Source organism: Bufo bufo, chromosome 11, assembly GCF_905171765.1.
Source record: "Bufo bufo chromosome 11, aBufBuf1.1, whole genome shotgun sequence".
In the NCBI taxonomy this organism is placed as follows: Eukaryota; Metazoa; Chordata; class Amphibia; order Anura; family Bufonidae; genus Bufo; species Bufo bufo.
In genome coordinates this window covers 43,097,111-43,118,407 of record NC_053399.1, presented here as the reverse complement: position 1 = coordinate 43,118,407, position 21,297 = coordinate 43,097,111, and the positions used below count along the sequence as shown (strand labels likewise).

Here is a 21,297-nt window from a genome sequence, read left to right as displayed (position 1 = left end):
AGCAAGCAGGACTGGCCCACTTCTGACCAAAGGGGGGAGAATAGAATGATGAGTTCCATTCTATCTAACTATAGCTCTGCCGTGTTTGCTGCCACCTGCGGGTGAACCAGGCACATTACATATGAACAATTGCATAACAAGATTAGGAATGTACATTGTGGAGGACCTGGACAAAAATACATAAGATGACACTGTGTTAGCCCATTAAAGACAGTAGCAAGGTGCAGGAGTGGTATCACCACTCTAGGGTGTTACAGATGCCAGAGCATAGCAATAGGGAATGTACAAATGGCACATGGTAGTTGACAGGTCCCCTTAAAGATTATGCGTTGGAGCACGAATCTTTTAAAGAGATTATTCCCATCTCAGACAATGGGGGCATATTGCTAGAATATATCTCTAAAACGAAGCCTAACTGGAGGCCGGCAAAGTAGTGGCTGGCGGTGCCGTTTCGGCCACCATCAAGCCTTTCTATTGGCCCGCCGAAAATAGCCGAGCGGCGTGTTTGGCTATTTTTGGAATCCCCATAGAAATTAATAGGAGAACACCAAGCTTACTCGGACACCGCTCCCATTAATTTCTATGGGGCAGACGGAAATAGCTGAGCCAGCGCTCGGCTATTTTCGGTCGCCCCATGTAAATTAATGGAGGGCAACCGCGCATGCCCAGTGTGCCCTCCAGGACTTTTCTGGCTCCTATCAGACAATGGGGGCATATCCTTGCAATATGCCCCCATTGTCTGAGATGACACAAAGTTACTCTTCTGGTCAAAGCATTACTAAACTGGCAGGGTGAAGCTCACTGCCGCTCTTGCTCTGCATGTAGTTACTGTTACACAGAGAAGCGGGAGAAACTACACAGGGCACTGCTGTAATTTCTTACCCTGCCGTGTAGATTCTCCTTCACCTTTGACATAGGGGCAGGGCTCATCCTGGGCACTTTGACAGTCCTCAGGAGATGCCTCTTCAAAAGCTATGGACACCTTTGGCATGGGAAAACTGATTTTTTTTTAACATACACTCGCCTAAAGAATTATTAGGAACACCATACTAATACGTGTTGGACCCCCTTTTGCCTTCAGAACTGCCTTAATTCTACGTGGCATTGATTCAACAAGGTGCTGATAGCATTCTTTAGAAATGTTGGCCCTTATTGATAGGATAGCATCTTGCAGTTGATGGAAATTTGAGGGATGCACATCTAGGGCACAAAGCTCCCGTTCCACCACATCCCAAAGATGCTCTATTGGGTTGAGATCTGCTGACTGTGGGGGCCATTTTAGTACAGTGAACTCATTGTCATGTTCAAGAAACCAATTTGAAATGATTCGAGCTTTGTGACATGGTGCATTATCCTGCTGGAAGTAGCCATCAAAGGATGGATACATGTTCTCATTCTATTTACGCCAAATTCGGACTCTACCATTTGAATGTCTCAACAGAAATCGAGACTCCTCAGACCAGGCAACATTTTTCCAGTCTTCAACAGTCCAATTTTGGTGAGCTCGTGCAAATTGTAGCCTCTTTTTACTATTTGTAGTGGAGATGAGTGGTACCCGGTGGGGTCTTCTGCTGTTGTAGCCCATCCGCCTCAAGGTTGTGTGTGTTGTGGCTTCACAAATGCTTTGCTGCATACCTCGGTTGTAACGAGTGGTTATTTCAGTCAACGTTGCTCTTCTATCAGCTTGAATCAGTCGGCCCATTCTCCTCTGACCTCTAGCATCCACAAGGCATTTTTCCCCACGGGACTGCTGCATACTGGATGTTTTTCCCTTTTCACACCATTCTTTGTAAACCCTAGAAATGGTTGTGCGTGAAAATCCCAGTAACTGAGCAGATTGTGAAATACTCAGACCGGCCCGTCTGGCACCAACAACCATGCCACGCTCAAAATTGCTTAAATCACCTTTCTTTCCCATTCTGACATTCAGTTTGGAGTTCAGGAGATTGTCTTGACCAGGACCACCCCCCTAAATGTATTGAAGCAACTGACATGTGATTGGTTGACTAGATAATTGCATTAATGAGAAATAGAACAGGTGTTCCTAATAATTCTTTAGGTGAGTGTATGTTGGTGGTTATGTTGAGTAAAAAAGTTGAATTACGTTTCAGTCTTAAATCTTTATTCTTTCATTCATTTTAGAACCTCTAATATGCAGTTGGAACCTGCTCCTAGTTTCAGACCTTCCTCATGTGTGTGTCCCTCCCAGTAGTACATGCTAGATCTGTGTGTCCATGATGCTGCTGTCTTTCCTATGCAAAACTGCCTTCAGTGTGCTTTCTTCCCCATCTACAGCCAGACTTATCCCAATCCACTCTGTGCACCCTTGCTCCTCCTTCTTCCTCTGCCAGCCGCTCTGCTTCTTGATTGACAGGACCAGGCCCCTTCATTGTCATTTCTTCTGGCCTTTCAGTCACAAAGGGGAAAGGGCTGGCAGAGGAAGCAGGAGGAGCAAGGATGCACAGAGTGGCTTGGCCCCTCCCACTGTGCACTTAACTGCTAATTTGCATATGTATTAAAAGTACTTTTTCTTGAAGTAACTGATGACTAAGTAATAGGTATCATTACATTCAGCTGAACTAGCCCTGCAATTCATTGTGCCTGGTAAAACAGTAAATTTACTGCTGACGGACTCCCATTAAAGGGGTTTTCTGAGATGTTAATACTGATGACCTATCCTCAGGATAGGACCCCCATAGATCAGTTGTTTGAGAAGGCAGCAGCCTTATTGCTGCTTTCCCCAGGCCGAGTGACGACACGTTGATTGGTCACATGGCCTAGGCGCAGCTTAGCCCAATTGATGGGGCTGAGCGCAATACCAAGCACAGCCACTGTATAATGTACGGCGCTGTGCTTGGTAAGCTCAGAGAAGGCTGCGGCACTACTGCGAGTGGTGCCTTCTCAAACAGCTGAACGGCGGGGATCCTGGGTTTTCGAACACCCACCCATCAGTTACTGATGACCTATCCAGAGGATCAGTCATCCGTGTAAAAGTCTCGGAAAACCCTTTTAATATCTAGGTTTGTTTTTCTCAGAAATAATCTAATATTCCTCCACATGTTGTCCCACGCTGTTTTCAATGTACATGTTGTGTAGATATGAGCAGACATCAGAGGTTTGGAGAGCGCATGTAGATTCCAAGAAGAGCACAACCACCACCTGGTGTTATTGTAAAGCTGCTGAATTACAATCCCAATAATGCAGAGAGCTGGAATAACAGGATGCGAACGATGCCAGGATTCATTAGTGTCAGGTATCTCCGCTCAGTTCTGTAGATCAATGGAGGAGCTGAAATCTTACTTTTAAATGCAGTCCAAAGTTGTTATCTGCTGTCTTTACATGTCATTGTCAGAAACGCAGTATATAATGTAGTCTCTGGAATGCAGATGTTAATCTGCAGTGATGTCTCTATGGACTTCTCTATCCAGGGCTGGAACTACCACCGTAGCAGCCATAGTAATGATTACGGTATGCCCAGGCCCTAATGGATGACAGACAATGCAACGGAAGTCGGCCACCAAATTTGGGTCTTAGTCTATCTGCTGTGTACATCATCTGTTAGGGCCCGGGCCCCATTCCCCAGCCTGTGCAGGGACTTCATATATATTTTTTATTTTATTAATATTACAGGAGCTTCACTTAGGGGGGCACTAAGGGACCAACTCTACTGTGTGGGGGCACTAAGGGAACATGGGCGGCCTTGACTATTTGTGGGGAAGTTGCTCGGGAGGTGTTCAAATATATAAGCTAAACCAAACCCATTGTTTTTGGTGGGACTGGCCGACAGTCTAACATTTATGTGGAACTCTTGACTATCCTTACCAGATGATGTCAGGGGAGAGAGGGATCAGGTACATTGAATTTCACACAAGCCTTTTGTTCTCTTTTGTTCTCTCTTGAGAAAAGCCATTACCAGAGCTATGTGACAATGACTTTCTCCTCTTTCCTCATTTAAAACCCATGCTGGGCGGGGGCGTGGCCTGAGAGCGCATGGAGTAGGTCGCACCGCACATAGCTCCTGCAGATATCCTGATTTTCGAGTGGTAGCAACCCCCTGAATCGCTGATCCTTCCTTACCTGGTGGTTGAGAGGTGACAGAAGGGTGCGGTGGTAAATTTCTGAGATCCGATATGCCGAGGAAGTCCGGTAAAGGGCCGCGATCCGACAGGCCAGAGGTGAGCCGGCATGGCGCCGAGGAAGAAGAGTGGCCGGCCTTACAGCCCAAGCTGAGCCAGAGTGCGGCCGCAAAGCTGAGCAGGTTTGCTCGCACAGATAGCGATGTGGGAGATTGGGCCGAGGGACAGGAGACGGATGCTCATACCTCCTCTGAACAGGAGGATGGATCCATCGATGGGGAGGCCCTGGATGCGGTGAATTGGCCGCCATTAACCCCTGCACGGCCGGCAAAAGACACGGTAGGCCCTAAAGCTGTGGCCAATGCAGAGCCTACTTTAAAAGATATCATGGCCGCTGTGGCCAGCTGTAACAGCACACTGAAGGTGCTTACAGTGCAAGTTGGCAGCCTGAGGTCGGATGTGTCTTTAATTAGGCATGACTTACACAAAATTTCTGAGCGCACCTCTGAATTGGAGAAGAGGGTGTCCACCATAGAGGACGTTATTCAGCCTTTGCAAATGGCGGCAAAAACAACTGCTAAAGATATAGCTGCTTTGTATGCCAAAACAGATGATCTGGAGAACAGGTCCAGAAGGAATAACCGGCGGATTGTGGGTATGCCAGAAAAGACGGAGGGGGATAATGCCACAGAGTTTGTGGAAAATATCTTCCCTATATGCGGTGGAGCGGGCGCACAGAGTCCCCATGCTTCCGCCTGGCAGACCTCCCCGTCCTATACTGGCGAAGATCCTGCATTTTAAAGACCGGGACACTATCCTGCGGCAATCAAGGGACAATGAGGAGATGGTCCTGAATGGGGTTAAAGTGTCCATATTTCCGGATTATTCCAACGAAGTGCAGCGGAGGAGAAGTAGATTTATGGATATAAAGAAAAGGCTGAGAGCTCTACAAGTCCAGTACGCTATGCTGTTTCCTGCTAAACTGCGTGTGGTGGCATTGGGATCCACCAGATTTTTTGAAGATCCGGAGGAGGCGGCGCAGTGGTTGGACGTCCACGAGCGACAATTGAGAAGTGGAGCCCTGGACACTTGAAGGAGGCAGATATATGGTTTCATTTGTTCACTTTATATATGCATTTGCACTCTAGGGTTGTTTTAAATGTTGCACCAGTTAAGGAGTGTACTATGTAATGCTACCACATGGTAGATCCTGAGGAGGGAGCAGGCGGTAGAGAAAGTAAAATGTATTTCTCAGATGTGGGGAGGATTCTCTACCTGAGGAAACGTGTTATAAACTGTTATGTTTATTGTAGGATGGGGGGCAGGTTGCTCTCGGATTGCCCTGTTTTAATGTGTGAAGTGGATACAGAGGGGACAGTGATCCCCAGTTACAGTAACCTGATTATGAGAGGGAGGGAGGGGGGTGGGGGGGCAGGGAGAAGGTTGGGGGGAAGGGTTAAGGTCTTGAACTATGAGCAAATGTTGTCTGAGTGGGTTGTGAGATTCAAGTATGGTTTGATGTTTTACCATGTCACAGGTGATTAGAGTTTTAAGTTGGAATGTGAGAGGGATGGCGGATGCACGGAAAAGACAGTGCATTTTTCAATACTTGGGGCGGTTTCAGCCGGCTATATGTTGCCTTCAGGAACCATAGTACATCCGGATCAAACGGGGTTTATGCCAGGGAAATCGACGGCTATTAATCTTCGTAGGCTGTACACTAGTTTAAATATTCCGGCGGATAACAGTGGAGACAGGGCCTTACTTGCGCTTGACGCCGCTAAGGCGTTTGACAGTGTGGAATGGAGGTACTTGTGGGGGGTCCTAAGAACTATGGGCTTTGGAGAGCGGTTCATTCAGTGGGTACAGGTCCTGTATTCTAGTCCTAAGGCGAGAATTAGAGCGAATGGAGGGTTGTCAGATTGTTTTCCCCTGGCCAGGGGCTCCAGGCAGGGATGCCCATTGTCGCCCTTATTGTTTGCTCTTGCAATAGAGCCGCTTGCGGCGCATATCCGCTTATCAACAAATTTAGAGGGGTTTAGATACGGTGGGCTGCACAATAAAGTGGCTATGTACTCTGATGACACTCTACTTTTTATGGGCGATACTGGTGCGTCCCTGGATGCAGCCATGGCTTTGATTGATAGATTTGGTAGCTTCTCTGGACTTCGGATAAACTGGCAAAAATCCTCTTTGATGCCAATTGATGGGCAGGGCCTGTCAGGCAGACAAGCAGATAGTCTGGTGCCTTGGGTGGATAAATTTAAATATCTGGGACTGCATATAACACCGAGACTATCGGATTTTGAAGAACTTAATCTGTCCCCATTGCTGGCGGCTTTTAGGCTGAAGGTGAGGTCATGGTGTAGACTCTTTCTTTCGGTGGTAGGTAGAGTTAATCTTTTAAAAATGGTTATGATGCCCCAGTTGCTATATGTACTGAATAATGCTCCCGTATGGATCCCCTGGATAGATTCAAGAAAATTCACTCTATATTTAGGGATCTTACTTGGAAGTATGGGCAGGCTAGGATCAAACTGGAGACATTACAGTATTCTAAGTCGGAAGGGGGCCTGGCTGTCCCTAACGCATGGATTTATTTTCTGGCTTCCCAATGTCAGCATTTTAAGGGATGGATTGATCTACAAGCATCGGATATGACTGGGCAGATATTGCAGCATTGGCTGGGCAGTCATGACCTCATGGGCATTCTGGAAGGCTCAGGAATGCATGCTAGGAGGGAAAAACTCCCTCTTATTGAACTTATGAAAAGAGTTTGGGCAAAGGTGAAGCAGCTAAGAGGTGTGGGTGGAATTAGTGAACTTTCCCCTATTGGAAAGAATCACCTGTTGCCCGAATTATTTGCCATACCAGGACTTAGGAACTGGGAAACTTATGGAGTGACGAGAATTGGCCAATTAATTAAGGACAAGATATGTAAGTCATTTCAAATCCTGCAGCAGGAATTTAATATTCCAAGGGAGTGGTTCTATAAATATCTTCAAATAAGGCATGCCCTTGAGGTCACACTGCGGAAAGGATGTGTGATAGCTCAAATGGAGGTGGTTCATAAGCTTGTTTTTCCGACAGGTGGGGGAAAAAGAGGGTTGATATCACAGGTGTACGCTCTTTTACTGGAAAAATTCTTAGAGGGGTTTCCGCTTTCAAGAATGAAAAAATAGGAGGCTGACGTGGGGGATATGTCTAAAGATAAGTGGGAAGATATATTGGAAGGGGTCCCCAAGGTGTCCCTGAGCGAACAGGGCAAATTGTCCCAATTATTTATTATACATAGAGTGTACAAAACACCGGTGTTCCTAAAAAAGATAGGAGTGAGAAGTGATGACAAGTGTCCAAAGTGTATGGAAGATGGGGCGGACTTGTTACATATGCTGTGGTCTTGTCCAGTAGTTGGTAATTATTGGGAGGATGTTAGAAATATGATTAATAGCAAAATGACATTGAAAATTCAAAAAGATCCTAAGGTGTGTATTCTGGGATATGTGTCTGAGATTGGAGGGACTGATTCGGTCAAGGTAGCTGTGGGGAGGTTGCTGTATGTGGCCAGGAAACTGATTGCTATGAGGTGGATCCAGGGAAGTCCGCCCACACTGAGTGAGTTCAAACGGAGGGTGCATGACATGCTGATACTTGAAAAAGGGGTGTATGTGAAGAGAGGGTGTCCTCAGAAGTTTGATAAAATGTGGTGTGAATGGTTATCTCATACTCATGTGGTTATATAGGCTCGTGACGGTCAAGACCAGTTGTCAGGGAGGGGGGGGGTTAGGGCAGGATGGGGGGGGGGGAGGGATGTTGGGGAGGTTAAGATATTGGTAATTCTCTGTCTCAAATATTTGTTTTAGCATGTGTACACGCAATGTATAGATACTTGATAAAACTGTGTGTTGGTATTTCTATGATTACTGTTGTACACTGATTCCACATGGTGGATAAAGCAAAGAAAAATACAACGTATTGTTTTATGTTATACTATGTATTTATTGGTTCAATAAAAACGATTTGATTTTAAAAAAAAACCCATGCTGGGCGAACTGACTGTGTACTTGTATGGAGGAGTTGGACGAGATAGCTGTTTGGTGAATGAAAACTGTTGAAGGTGTATGGGCACCTTTAAAGGGGTTGTGCAAGAATGGGGGGTTGGCAAATCCCCTCACTTTGCTCGACCTGTAAAAAGAAGCTTTTGTACCTGCTTCCCAGCACTGGCTCCTTCTCCTGGCTCACCTGCAGCCAATCGCTGACGTCATCGCAAATGGTCACATGACACAAGGAGATTTAGTCACTGCCGCAGCCAGGCAATTGGCTGCAGGCGACGTCAGACCGGATGTTTTCAGAGAGGGAGCACAGTAAAGCATTGCTGGCCGGGAGGAGAAGGAGCGCCAGGTAGCAGGTAAGTAAGTTTCCCTTTAGGCTGGTTTCACTTGAGCGAGTTCAACGCATTGAACTCGCAGCGTGTGTCTGTGGAAGCCCCTGTTCTGACCTCCCTAGCACTGATAGGATTGCATAGCATTATATTGATTTATGATGCGATTTCTGGAATTTATTTTATAACACTGACATAATGTGAAACCAGTCTTACGGGTCAAATAAGGGGGAAGGGGGGGGGTTTGCAAAAAAATAAAAATAAATTCTTGTACAACCCCTTTAAGAACACATCAATGTAAATATAGCGTCATCCTTATTTTCTTTTCTAAATTACTCTAAGTGCTAAAAGTTAACTTTGCCTTTAGACCCTTTATAGACGAGCGTGACGTCCGGACCTGTGCAGTGCAGCACCTGTCCTGAACTTCCAGCACCCTTAGAGTTCTGGAATGTATTGGATAACACTGACATAATGCTAAGGGTACATAGCATCATAAATCAATATAATGCTATGTGCCCCCGGCAGTGTGGAAGTTCAGGACGGGTGCTGCACTGCAAGTCCGGAGCGTGACACTCGCTTGTCTGAAAGGGGCCTTAAACTGAAGAGAGCATAGACTAGCACAATTATTGGCAGACATCACATACTGTTTTGTACTGGTTATTTTATGTTTCTGTTTAAAGCATTATTTGATTACATTTTATTATTTGTTACATAAGAAGCTTTTCATTGGCAGACTAAGGCTACTTTCACACTAGCGTTAGTATTTTCTGATATTGGGAACAGTCATAGGGTCTCAATACTGGGAAAAAAGTCTTCAGTCTTGTCCCCACTCATTGTCAATAGGGACAAAAAGTAACTGAACAGAACGTAGTGTCCCTGACACTAATAAACATAATGTCCCCCAAAAATAATGATACAAAAAAATGCCCTGTTGTGTGGCAGCAAAAAAAATATCTCCTCTTAGTGCCCCTATTAGGGGGGTTATGCACATGGGAAGGAATATAGGGTGTTGGCCTGAGGCCTATGTGGTAGTGAAATCCCGGCGCAGGCGTGCGTTATGACGTCATCGCGCGATCCTCTGCTGGGACGCAGCACAGTGAAGCACGCGCGCTTGCCATAATGCGCCTGGACATAGGTGACTATTTACCATTTATTTATTTATTTATTTATTTACTTTGGGGGACATGGGGGGGGGGCAGTACATCGTGGGGAAATTGCAGTATAGGGGCAAATTACTATGTAGGGGAAAAATATAATGGTGGGATACAATGTGGGGGCAAATTATTATGAGAGGGATTACTATGTGAGGGCAAATTACTATATGGGGCAATGTGGGGGGGGGGGCAGTGTGGGGGAAATTACTATATGGGGACAGTGTGGGGGAAATTACTGTGTGGGGGAAATTACTATGGTGGTATTACTATGGGCGCAGTGTGGGGGAAATTACTATATGGGGCAGCTTGGGGGGCGTTGCTATTGGGGAGGCACTGTAGGGGCAATTCTATTATTTCTGGGGACACTATACAGGGATTATTACCTGGAACACAATATAGGGTGTTATGATTTAGTTGTGATTTAGCCCATAATCGCAGAATTTTTTATTTAGTTTTTTACTATAGTAACATAGTTTATAAGGATGAAAAAAGACATCTGTCCATCCAGTTCAGCCTGTTATCCTGCAAGTTGATCCAGAGGAAGGCAAAAAAAAACTGTGAGGTAGAAGCCAATTTTCCTCACTTGACGGGAATTTCTTCCTTCCCAACTCCATTCAGGCAATCAGAATAACTGCCTGGATCAACGACCCCTCTCTAGTAGCTATAGCCTGTAATATTATTAAGCTCCAGAAATACATCCAGGCCCCTCTTGAATTCCTTTATTGTACTCACCATCACCACCTCCTCAGGCAGAGTTCCATAGTCTCACTGCTCTTACAGTAAAGAATCCTCTTCTATGTTTGTGTACAAACCTTCTTTCCTCCAGACGCAGAGGATGTCCCCTCGTCACAGTCACAGTCCTGGGGATAAATAGATGATGGGAGAGATCTCTGTACTGACCCCTGATATATTTATACATAGTTATTAGATCTCCCCACAGTGGTCTTTTTTTCTAAAGTGAATAACCTAATGTTGATAATCTTTCAGGGTACTGTAAGTTGCCCCATTCCAGTTATTACTTTAGTTGCCCTCCTCTGGACCCTCTCCAGCTCTGCTATGTCTACCTTGTTCACAGGAGCCCAGGCCTGTACACAGTACTCCATGTGTGGTCTGACTAGCGATTTGTAAAGTGGTAGAACTATGTTCTCATCACGGGCATCTATGCATCTTTTGATGCAAACCATTATCTTATTGGCCTTGGCAGCAGCTGCCTGACACTGTTTTTTACAGCTTAGTTTGCTGTTCACCAAAATTCCTAGGTCCTTTTCCATGTCAGTGTTACCCAGTGTTTTATCATTTAGTATGTACTGGTGACTTGCATTATTCCTTCCCATATGCATAACCTTACATTTGTCAGTGTTAAACCTCATCTGTCACATATCTGCCCAAACCTCCAATCTATCCAGATCCCCCTGTAGTAGTATACTGTCCTATTCAGTGTTAATTACTTTACACAGTTTAGTGTCATCTGCAAAAATTGATATTTTACTATGCAAGCCTTCTACAAGATCATTAATAAATATATTGAAGAGAATAGGGCCCAATACTGACCCCTGAGGTACTCCGCTAGTGACAGTGACCCAATCTGAGTGTGTACCATTAATAACCACCGGCTGTTTTCTATTACTGAGCCAGTTACTTACCCACATAAAGACATTTTCTCCCAGTCCGAACATTCTTATTTTATATACTAACCTTTTATGTGGTACAGTGTCAAATGCTTTGGAGAAGTCCAGATATACGACATCCATTGATTCACCGCGGTCAAGTCAAGAACTTACCTCCTCATAGAAACTGATTCAATTAGTTTGGCATGACTGATCCCTCATGAAGCCATGCTGATATGGTGTTATTTGCTTATTTTCATTGAGGTACCTAAAGATAGCATCTCTTAGAAAACCTTCAAACAGTTTACCCACAACAGATGTTAAACTTACCGGCCTATAGTTTCTGGGCTCTGTTTTTGGACCCTTTATTGTCTAATATAATAAAGCAAGTAGTCTGTGTAAGTGACTTTTCAGAGAGTGTTCCTTCTCTAAATACAATCTACTTCAACACTAAGTGCTTATCTTTTGTGATTGGCAAACTCCACTACGGTAAAATGGGGGGAAAAAACACCTAGAAGGAGTTGAGATAAAAAGCCTATTTTACAATCTGGCAGTGTTGAAGGGTGTTCCATGCAGTGATCATGTTGAGAAGATTCTGTATGGTCAAGCCAGACCGATGTCTGTGAAGGTACTCATTTATCCAGATCATGGTATATCTGTAAAGAATAAATCAAGGCAACTGGACTTACTGTAGATTTCTTGAAAACGTTTTACTCGTTCTTCCAATGAGCTTTCTCAATTCTGAGTGACTGTACAAAAATTATCTGGGAATAAATATGTAACTGAATCAACATCTGGTAATTATACCCAGCATGGGGTTAGAGGTCATTATACCAAGCATGGGGTCAAAGGTGTTGATTCCATTATCCTAATTGGAGTCACTAGGTGATAATGACCTCCCTGGGGAAGCCCCTCTGTGTATTTATGGACTTCCTAAGATACATAAGGATGGGACCCCTCTCAGGCCAATTGTCAGCAGCATCAACTCTGTGACCTACAATGTGGCAAAATACTTAGCCAGAATCCTAGTGCCCTTGGTTGGAAACACACAACATCACATACAGAACTCTCAGGATTTTACCACCAAAATCCAGAACTTGGTATTGGGCACAGAAGAAACAATGGTCTCCTATGATGTTACATCCCTCTTCACCTGCATACCCACTACAGAGGCAATTGAAACAGTCAGGAAACTTGCTAATAGACAACACCTTAGGCTGCAGAACAGAACTTAGCCCAGACCAAGTGTGTGCCTTACTGGACCTTTGTCTGAGTACCACCTACTTTGAGTATAAGGACAAGTTCTACAAGCAAAAACATGGCTGTGCTATGGGATCGCCAGTCTTGCCTATTGTAGCGAACCTGTATATGGAGGAAGAGGAAAGGAAAGCCCTGACCACTTTCATGGGAATTACACCGAGTCATTGGTTCAGATATGTGGATGACACTTGGGTTAAAATTCATAAACAAGAGTTACAGGCTTTCACCGACCACATCAACTCAGTGGATCATAACATCAATTTTGCGCGGGAAGATATGCAGAACAACAAACTGGCGTTTCTAGACTGTCTTATAACAGTGGAAGAGGGAAGGAAGCTGGGAATAGAGGTCTATCGAAAACCAACACACACAGACCAGTACCTGCTATTTGATTCCCACCATCCTCTAGACCACAAACTGGGAGTCATCCAGACTCTACACCATTGGGCAGAGAAAATCCCCACCAGCACAGAGGCCAAGGCGAACGAATTCAAACACCTCAGGAGGGCACTTAAAACTTGTGGGTATCCAGATTGGGCCTTCGTCAAAACAGAAGGAAGGAGAAGAAAGAGCACCAAGACTACCAGTAAGGGGGCTGAGAAGCATGACAGACGCAAGAATATGGTTATCCCATATGTAGCTGGGGTGTCTGAGAAACTCAAAAGGATTTTTAATAAACATCACATCCCTGTCTGCTTTAAACCCAGCAACACACTGAGGCAACAACTGGTTCACCGAAAAGACCCAACGCCTAAACACAAGATAGACAACATTGTGTACGCAGTCCAGTGCAATGAGGAATGCTCAGAACTGTATATCGGCGAAACAAAACAACAACTACGTCAGCGTATGGTTCAGCATAGAAGAGACAAAACCTCTGGTCAAGATTTAGCCGTGTACTTACATCTAAAAGAAACAGGACACACCTTTGAAGACAGTCAAGTATGTGTTTTGGATATGGAGGCCGATTGGTACAAACGAGGTGTGAAGGAGGCCATCTACGTAAAAATGGAGAAGCCAAGCTTGAATAGAGGCGGGGGGTTAGACATCTATTGTCTGCCACATACAATGCTGTCTTGACACCTTTTTCTGGGAAGTCATTTTCACCTACTGACTCCAATTAGGATAATGGAATCAACACCTTTGACCCTATGCTGGGTATAATGACCTCTGACCCCATGCTGGGTATAATTACCAGATGTTGATTCAGTTACATATTTATTCCCAGAGAATTCTTGTACAGTCACTCAGAATTGAGAAGCTCGTTGGAAGAACAAGTGAAACGTTTTCAAGAAATCTACAGTAAGTCCAGTTGCCTTGATTTATTCTTTACAGATAAGCCAGACCGATGCACACCAAGATCACTGTATAAGAACAGCTCCTTAATCTCAATGGACAGCCATGGCTTTAAACATTGGTTCTTCAGTAGCCTCTGCAGTGACCGCCCGGACTATAAAAACCATCTACTTGAAGCAGGAATGTGTTCATGCACACCACTAGCTCATTTATCACTGACCTCTATTCATCACCTAGAGCACCTGTACTGGTGCTGTGAGAGAGCCCATTGGAGGCATGAATGGCAAACAATAGTGTTCAGTGATAAAAGTAGGTTCTGTCTTGTTGCTAATAATGGCTGCAGCAGAATCTGCATGATGGTAGTAGGTGCTCTCCAGTCCACCTGCATTGTGTGGAGACACACAAGACCAACAACAGATGCCATTACCTACCATGGCCACACCTAGTGACCAGCCTTTAGTATGTCCAGAACATTGTGAAACCAGTCCTACTGCCTTTTTTGACTCTAAAGAAGTGATGTTCCTACAAGATAATGCCCGTTCACACACTGCTGGCGTTACGCAACATGCTCTTGGTGTATCCAGCAGCTCCCTTGGCCAGCTCGATCACTAGACTCTCGTTCATTGAGAACGACTGGGACAGGGTGACATGCACAACAACCAAAAACCACCTTGGCTGAACAACATGTCCAAGTTGAATGGGCTTGGAATTACATATCACAGGGCAATATCCAGCATCTGTATGAAATTTACCAGTGGCAGCAAGGGGACATGTTACCCAGTATTAATGTGACCCTGCCTCTACACATACTCTGCTGCAAAACCCAAAGTAAAGGGAGTGCAGCGAATCCCTAATCAGCTGGTGCAAAGGATGGAAATAGCAGTGGCCACGATGAGATGTTATGTCATGGTGTACTTCCCCAGCCCGTTGCTCCTGGGGGATTGGTGCAGTGGAAATGTGATTTAAAGATTCAGGCCAAAAAGAAAAGAATAAAAGTTTCTTTACTCGGTGCAAAAGATAACTTGTAGTACACCTAGTGGTAGTTTGTACAGTACAATTTCCTATTTCCACCTCTGATGTACTGTTGTCACGCCGGAGACAGGTTTGAGAAGGTCTGAAAGAATATCTGCACATTAGTTATCTGACAGCCTCTTTTGGTTTCACTTTGTCTGTGTGTTGCTGGTATGTCCACACCTCCTGTTCAGGTGTGGATCATGTGACCTTCACCTCCCCTATTTAGTCTGACTTTACCCACCACTCCTTGCTCTGGATAGCTTCATTTGGTTTTTGGAAGATCTGGAGTGTGGTTCATGGTGACGTCCTGTTCGTCCATCATCCATCAGCCTCAGAAGTTTAAGTGTTCCCCTTGTTGTGTTTTGTATTCCCCCCACCTTTGTTGTTTACTAGGCCTCAGCGAGACGCTGGTTCCTTCACCAGGAAAGGAGCGGGTTGTCTCTGCCCGGTCATTACTATTAGGGCAACTGAGGGCCACCAGGGTTTTCTAGGTTCCTGTGTATAGGCATCTCTACCATCGAGAGGTGCCCATACAGATAGGAGTTAGGCCCAGGGTTTTATAGGTGGTGACCCTTTTCCTTCCCTAGCGGTGAGGCCTAGTGTCTTTTCCCTTCCTTCTTGTTGTCCTTTGATGTTCCCCCCTACAACATCCGTGATAGCTATCTTTCTGATGTCTCACTCTTGCACTTCTGGCTAGCAATTGTAAACTGGCACTAAACTGGGTGTCCAATGCAGGCTTTGATTTAGATGATGGGTATGTCATCTTTGATTTAGATGATGGGTATGAACTGTCATCCCTCACCTGCAGCAGAGTCTGTAAAGCTATGGTTGCTGGTCACTCTGCTGTCTATACAGCGCTGTAGCTTCCAAGGTATACTGGTGTCCTGGCTGTCTCTCTGGAATAGTGGTCTCACCGAAGCATTTCAATGAAGTTGTGAATTAGTATAACAAGGTCGTTATTGGAAATAATCTAAAAGAATATCAGGCAATAGACATACTGACCAATAGTAAGTTCCCACAGCAAAAAAAGAGACCACCAATCCACCCCCCGGCGAGCATTTTGCAGTCTGCTTCCTCAAGGGGTATTTCCAATAACGTCCCTGTTATATTAACTTTTATCTACCTATTTTATAGATAATACTAATTCAAAACTTCAGGTCCTATATTGGTGTTGCCATATATTATTTCTATTTATCGCTGGTAATTCTCTGTGGCCATACTTATTACTATCCGTATATGTACTTCCACTTTATACAATCCTTGTATATTTTAATGATTTTTATATACAATTGTGTCTTTCCAATGATGTCATAATTACATGTGCTAATAAAATTAATTATTTCATCATGAATTTTGAGTGATTGCACTTTCTTTTTTCATTCAATCCATATATCCTTTTTCTTTTCGCATTGCTCTTTATATATTGGTTAATTGTATTATATGGGGAAACGGTTTTTGGTTTTTCACACTTTAAAGTGAGTTTGTCACCAAATTTTCACCCATGAAACTACCAGAATGGCCAGAAGAATTGTGCAAGCATGCTAGACACACCTTTTATGTGGTCTCTGTATCTAGTGAATGCCCTGTAAGATGTGCCTGGCATCTTTCCCCTTTCCCCTGACGCCAGGGAGATGTCTCCGCAAATCTTGCTTAGGCATCGTGTCAAGGGAGAGGGCGAAGATGCCAGGCACAGCTTATGGGGAAGCGAAGCATCAGAGTGACATTGGTGGAGAGGGGAGGAAACCTTTTCAGAGTAGGACAAGTACACGGCACAGGGAAGGGCGGTGGGATTGGGCACTTTGAAGGCTAAAGGCCGTCCCTTGGGCACTTTGGAGCCATTTTCCATATGATTAAAACTGCTTTTCCAGGAATTTCAGTACAGACAGAAACAACATAAAGCTATGTCTAGCATGCTTGGGCAATGTTTTGCTGGCCATTGCTGATGGTTTCCTGGGTGAAACATTGGTGACAGACTCCCTTTAAGATGCTGCTGAGGTAGTGCCTTCTCAATAACATACCTGTTTGTATTAGCTTTGATAGCGCTCTGCTCAGCTCCATCATAGTCGCTGTGCCGCTGGATGGATCAATGGCACCAAATACCCAGGCATCTCGGTGGTTTCCCACAAGCACATAACGATCTGTGCATAAATAAAATAAAATTATTTATTATACGTTATTCGTAGCAATTACTGAGAAATTCACTTGCTGATAAGTTCATGCTCCATTGAGCATATTTTGTATCTTCACATAGGACCTCAGTGTTGCATCCATTTTTATACTAAGTTCCAGGTGTCATTACAATTAATCTCTCACTTAGGGTCCATTCACACGTCCGCATCCGTTACGCAATTTTGCGGAACAGGTGCGGACCCATTCATTTTCAATGGGGCCGGAATGTGCTGTCCGCATCCGCATTTGCGGATCTGCACTTCCGTTCCGCAAAAAAATAGAACACGTTTTATTCTTGTCCGGAATTGCGGACAAGAAAAGGCATTTTCTATGAGACTGCCGGTGATGTGCGGTCCGCAAAATGCGGACCCCACATTGCCGGTGTCCGTATTTTGTGGAACAATTAAAAACTGGTAACCCCTCACAGTAGTATTGCCCTCATTGTACAACCTTCACAGTAGTTTTGTACAGATGTGTGCCCCCTCAGAGTAGTTATGCCCTCTCTGTACCCCTTTCACAGTTGTAGTGTCCTCTTTGTGCCCCCTTCATAGTAATAATGCCCATTGTGACCCCTTCACAGTAATAATACCCATTTTTCCCCCTTAATACCGGTAGTAATACCCTCTGTGCCCCCTTCACAGTAATAATGCCCATTGTGCCCCCTTAATAGTAGTAATACCCACTGTGCTAGTAATGCCCTCTGTGACTCCTCCATAGTAGAAATCCCCACTGTGCCCCATTCACAGTAATAATGCCCACTGTGCCCCTTCACAGTAATAATGCACACTGTGCCCCCTTCACAGTAATGCCCTGTGCCCCCTTCATTGTAGTAAAGCCCTCTGGCTCTTTGCCCCCTCCATAGTAGAAATCCCAATTGTGCCCCTTCACATTAGTAAAGTCCTCTGTGCCCCCTCCATAGTAGAAATGCCCTCTGTGCCCCCTCCATAGTAGAAATGCCCTCTGTGCCCCTCCATAGTAATAAAGACCTATGTGCCCCCTCTATAGTAATAAAGTCCTCTGTCCTCCCTCCATAGTAATAAAGTCCTCTGTGCCCCTCCATAGTAATAAAGACCTATGTGCCCCCTCTATAGTAATAAAGTCCTCTGTCCTCCCTCCATAGTAATAAAGTCCTCTGTGCCCCTCCATAGTAATAAAGATCTCTGTGCCCTCTCCATATTAATAAAGTCCTCTGTGCCCCCTCCATAGTAATAAAGTCCTCTGTGCCTCCTCCATAATAATATAGTCCTCTGTGCCCTCTCCATATAAATAAAGTCCTCTGTGCCCTCTCCATATAAATAAAGTCCTCTGTGCCCCCTCCATACTAATAAAGTCCTCTGTGCCCACTCCATAGTAATAAAGCTCTCTGTATTAAAAATCCCGTTCCTGAAGCTCACATACCTCTCTTGCCTGCAGGCACAGATCGATCTGCAGCACTGTGTGGGTGGAGCCTATGAAGATTTCTGGGCTGCAGGCTCCGCCCACACAGGCTGGCAGCACGATCTGTGTCTGCAGGCAGAATGGTGGAGCGGGGAGAAGTCTTCCTGCTTCACCATTCTGTGCGCCACTTGCCTGAAGGAGGGGAGGAGCGCTGGGAGCTGAGCAGTAAGTGACAGGACCCAGCTCCCTGTGCTCCAGCAATGAGCGCTTCGATCTGTATTGATGGAAGCGCTCATTGCTTCTGGCACCCCCCTGAGAGCGGGCACCCGGGGCGGACTGCCCCCCACCCTTAGTACGCCACTGCCTATTAGGTTTATTTTTTTACTTTTATATGCGAACTAGGAAAAGGGGGTGTTTTTTATTTTTATTTTATTCTTTCCACTTTTTTTAAGGTCCCGTAGGGGACTTCCATAGACTTCAAAGATATTTATCATTGCATTCTAGGGGACATTTATGTGCCTATGGACCCTTCCTAATGCCCTGCACTGACATGCCACTTCAAATCATGTGACCTCTGGTAGGTGCTTGACCACAGATCAGAGGCATTGTCTCTGAGTGAACGCCCATTATTTATGGTCAATCTCTGTCAATTCCCTGCTTGCCTCTGCAGCCTTGGCTAGTCAGACTGGGGCCATGTGATGTAGCAGTGGACTCAACCCTAACTTAAATATTCAGCAAAAAAGCAGCTGGCAAGGTGATTGAATACCTTATCCCTTCTGTACTTTACAAACAGGGCCAACCAAAATTGGGGTGTGCGTCTTTAGCAGAATTCAGAGAGATGCTGTCCAGTAGCCCCATGGATCATTGGACTCATTGACTTTTATGGCACAGTATTTTAGGCATGTTTTGTGTGCCATGCAGGGATGGGGAGGGGGTGAGCTGTGACCTCTACTATTGAGTCGTGGATCCTATGCTATCTGTGGAGGTGTTATTTGTCATTGTAATCCTGTCTGTGATTAAAAATGAGATGACTTTGAGATTCATAAAGATAATCCAGCTATACCAAATATTTGCTAGAGATCCTCTTCTCTGGGTTGCTCACTCTATCATATATATTGGACATGCCCTATGATCATTCCATTGTGGAGAGAAGTACGTAGCTTCACTGCTGCATTTGGTTTTTGGGAGCCTTATTGACTTTGATCCCTCAACATACATTCTGAATATCCCACCTAGGGGCTGCTCATCCATCTGCTCATGGCTGTGAAATGTTTGATTGCCTTATATACAATCACGGGCCGATTATTGGGAACAAACATTTGTATGAACGCTTGTTCCCAATAATCTACCCGTCTAAAGGTGCCGCAGAGCGATTTCCTCGTTCATTGGGTGAAATGATCAGAGGTTCAGACACCTCAATCATCATTCTTAGGCAGCTGATTGTGCGGTCTGAATAGCATCTGCTAACCAGGAACAATGATTTTGTGTAGTGACGAGCGATAGGAATAACGATCCCTCGTTCTCATACTTTACGAGCAGCCCACTGTCGGGAAGGAACGCTTACTCCTTGGATAGTGTAAATGCGCCTTAGTACATAGGCTCCGCTCAATATTGGCTGGGATGTAGTATAATTATTTTCTTTTAAAATACTTATTTACTTTTCCTTAGGCTTCTACTGTATATACTGATGGGAGATATTGGAAATTTCCTTTTTTTTTTTATATTTGTAATTCTTTGATCCTTCGAATTCTGTATTTGGATAATGATTACATAAGCTCTTTCTTATTGTATTATTTTTGAAAAATGTAATAAAAAGTTATATTATTTTTCTTTATTATATTATATATAATAAAGAAGAAAATTAGATGACTGCTGAGAAGTGATCTCTACAGAACAGAAAGTGGTCGGCATAAAGCTGCAAGATTTCAGGATATTTTTAATATAGTGGTATAGAAAATTTTCAAAACCAAAAATTTGAAAAGTTTAGCATAAAAACTTGATTTTCTAGTGACACATTTCATTTAAATAGCCACTGAAGCCCTTTTTAGTATTACTTACCAGGCTCATATTGTCCTTCAATAAATCCAAAGACATTCCTGATTGTTTTCTCCACATTATGTGTTTTCACGTAAAGTTTTATTTTGCTGTTAATAGAGAAATAAGAAATAAATAAAAATTAAATCAAATAGTTACTAACAAAAAAATTTATGACATGTTAATACATGGAGTACATTTACTAAGACCGGCATATCACATCCCGGCCTTCAGGGGCGGACTGCTCATAGACCCTACAGGGAAATTTCTTGGTGGGCCGATGCCCGGAGGCCACCCAAGCCCTCCTCATGGCATCCAGTCAGGTACATAGCAATTTGATGCTCTCAGCATTAATTAATGCTACTACACCCACCTACTTATTAGACTGTCGGTCTAAATCTGTCTCCTATTGGCATCAGATGCGCCACAATTAAGAGGTGCATGCCTCTTAATTGTGCCGCAACTGTGCAGCATCATGCGTTAAAACGGGAAACCAACAGCAGCACAGATTTCCTCTATAATCTAGGCCAGTTTCCTAGTTGGATTTTACCAAGTGTGTCAGGCCAGTTATGCTGACCCTGCACCTCCTGCTCCGCTCACAGTGCAGTGGCCATGCTGGGTTACTGCAGCTCATTTCCTATTTAAGTGAATGGGAGAAGAGTTCTAGTACACTTTGGCCGGAGCTGTGCTTCCTGTTCCAAATCCAGTGTTACTTCCAGCATCCGAAGCTGCAGGGAACAGCTGATGTTGGGGATGCTGGGCAGGGTTGCCAACCGTCCAGAAATTTCTGGACAGTCCGAAAAATAGGTAATTTTTTTTCCTGTGTCTGTGAAATAAAAAAGACATGTCTGTGATTTTTTTGGAGGCTGGTGGTACTTGAGTAGATTATTTAAGTGGTCATTATTCTAATTTTACAGCTCACAGTAAAT

General features: G+C 44.4%; 1 protein-coding gene across 3 annotated transcripts in view; it reads right to left on the bottom strand.

Moving 5' to 3' along the window:
* The window catches only part of LOC120981848 (N-acetylated-alpha-linked acidic dipeptidase 2-like), a 156,009-nt gene that overhangs the window by 56,624 nt on the left and 78,088 nt on the right, over window positions 1-21,297 (bottom strand). For all 3 annotated transcript variants that reach the window (XM_040411611.1, XM_040411612.1, XM_040411613.1), the window contains 2 exons: window positions 20,393-20,478; window positions 16,807-16,926 (listed from right to left, as the gene is read on the bottom strand). In XM_040411611.1, coding sequence (XP_040267545.1) covers window positions 16,807-16,926; window positions 20,393-20,478 — 206 coding nt within the window. The remainder of the gene's footprint in view (window positions 1-16,806; window positions 16,927-20,392; window positions 20,479-21,297) is intronic.